Genomic DNA, 2,208 nt, shown 5'->3' on the forward strand with positions numbered 1-2,208 from the left:
TATTATTATTATTATTATTATTATCAAATTAATCGAATATCGTTTTTAACTCTTATGATCTTTTATGTATTACTCATTTACAAATTTGTATAGTCTTTTGTATGTTTCAAAACTTGATTTATACTCTGAGTTCAATTATTTATTTGTTCTTATTTGTGGTTTATTCAACAAGTCTAATATTTGTGAAACACTATTAGGGTCGGTATTGATATGGTTTTGATCTGAATTACTTCTAGCTAATAATCACATCTTTCGGGGCATTGAGGATTTGACATTAGGTGTGACGATCTGATTCGTTCATGTACACAATTTATAGAATTTTGTTGAATTTGGTGTGGGTCGTAAGGAAATAAAGTATATATTCATCTAAGGAAGACAACTGGTCGGATATGGGTCGGGTATAGGTAATACTCACCGCGAAAATAATTAAAAACTCTGTCCCAAACCCGGATGTATATCCAACGGTCTCCATTTACTTATTAACTATCGGGTTAACGGGTTCCTCATCATCAATATCTTTTGACGTGTGCTCTTGTTAACAAGAGCTTTCAATTTAGTATTAAACAATGTTTTAGCCCTGCGAAAGTGCGGGTTATAAACTATCTAGTAACAGTAGTAGTAACATGAGATCGTTAATAAACCTATTCCTATAAACAAAAAATTATCAAAACAAACACTATATGACAACTACTTCGTGGAATCGTAGTTTGTTAAACATTTTTACAATTAATTAATGTGCAAGTTTCTAGTTTTACCGACCCTCATTCATTTGGGCCTTCATAAGCGCACGTTTCACTCCTTTGTTCCCTAATTTGGGCCGCCCACGTCATCCTTCGATCCTGATCCATTTTCTTCCGTTCCAACTCGGCCAACTGGACCTCCCATAATTGTTTCCACCTTGTCTTCTCCTGAAATCCCGCATCAAATCGTGACCCCAAAAAAGCCACGTGTAACCCTTTTGCCATACAACTATCATACATAGCTCGAGATTTAGGGTCAGATAACGTCTCATACGCTTCTTGTACCATGATAAATTTCATTGTATACTCATCGGCCAGTTCAACTGGTGACACGTCAGGGTGGTACTTTAACGCCATTTGTTTGTAAGCCCGTTTGATCTCTAAGAGTGTCACATTTTCTGATATACCTAATAATTCGTACAACGTTTCATGTGTCAACGATTTAGTGTGGAACTCGTTTATGGTGGCGGACTTAGGTATCAAACTAGGGCTCGGTTTGATTGAAAGTATTCGGTTTGTGTGATTTGTGTTTGGGAAGTTGTAGTAAGCTTGATCTGATGGAGTTAGTGAAGTTTTGTGTGAATTTAAGGGGTGATGAAATGGGTTTTGAATTGTTGAAGAAATGGAGTTTGAATTAATCATTTTTGCTCAAGGTGTGCTTGTTTAGTGGGGAATATATATGTATTTATAATGGTTACAAACTATTAATTTATTATGTTATGACTTTATATTGCGTGCCAACGAAAAATAAGGAACAAGTCATGGATGTAACAAATATAAAATATTAAAATAGACGCCTTTCGAAAAAATTAAATAAAATAGACGCCTTTCGAAAAAATTAAATAAAATAGACGTAAGATATTTAGTTATTTAACTTATTTCTAGATATGTCATGACTTTATTTTTTTTAACAGACAAAATTTCATTAACTAACAACCCACTAGCAAACACTGGGCATTCAAACAAACGGAACAAAGAATTATAATGACTTAATAAGTCAACTCTTCCATCTAACATCAATCTTATCTCTACTACTAATTCAAGAAAATGAATAACTACAAACGGAGTATAAAATTAACGATTTCTTCATCACTTATTTGGAAAATAAAACACTATTTCTAAACCTCCAAATATGCCAAACAATAATCGCAACAATCACGAACAACTTTGGCTTCAAGACTTCGTTCGTTCTCCAATCATCGAACCAAAACAAAAATTCGGTCCAATATGCAAAAAAGGAAGAGGCACATCGATCCATACTCTTTTCTTTCGCAGAAGCTTCGATGCTACTTGACACCCGAAGAAGATATAGTTTGACAACCCGATGTTATTATCACAATATATGCACCCAATATCCTTATTTTATAATACTCTTCGTGATAGATTTAATCGTGTCGGTAATCTATCTAACGCCAAACGCCATAAGAAAACATTAATTTTTCGAGGGGCATATTTATTCCAACTTGTC

At 34.0% G+C, this 2,208-nt stretch overlaps 1 protein-coding gene across 1 annotated transcript; it reads right to left on the bottom strand.

Moving 5' to 3' along the window:
• Window positions 1–594: 594 nt before the first annotated feature.
• LOC139877857 (chaperone protein dnaJ 20, chloroplastic-like) lies at window positions 595–1,382 on the bottom strand. The gene has a single exon (XM_071865260.1). It carries the CDS (start codon window positions 1,380–1,382, stop codon window positions 762–764), a length of 621 nt encoding a protein of 206 aa, XP_071721361.1. The 3' UTR covers window positions 595–761.
• Between the last annotated feature and the right edge of the window lie 826 nt (window positions 1,383–2,208).

This window comes from Rutidosis leptorrhynchoides, chromosome 11, assembly GCF_046630445.1.
Source record: "Rutidosis leptorrhynchoides isolate AG116_Rl617_1_P2 chromosome 11, CSIRO_AGI_Rlap_v1, whole genome shotgun sequence".
Classification (NCBI taxonomy): domain Eukaryota; kingdom Viridiplantae; phylum Streptophyta; class Magnoliopsida; order Asterales; family Asteraceae; genus Rutidosis; species Rutidosis leptorrhynchoides.

Coding starts and splice junctions, on each gene's coding strand:
- LOC139877857 (XM_071865260.1), bottom strand. CDS start 1,382: ATGATTAATTCAAACTCCATTTCTTCAACAATTCAAAACCCATTTCAT.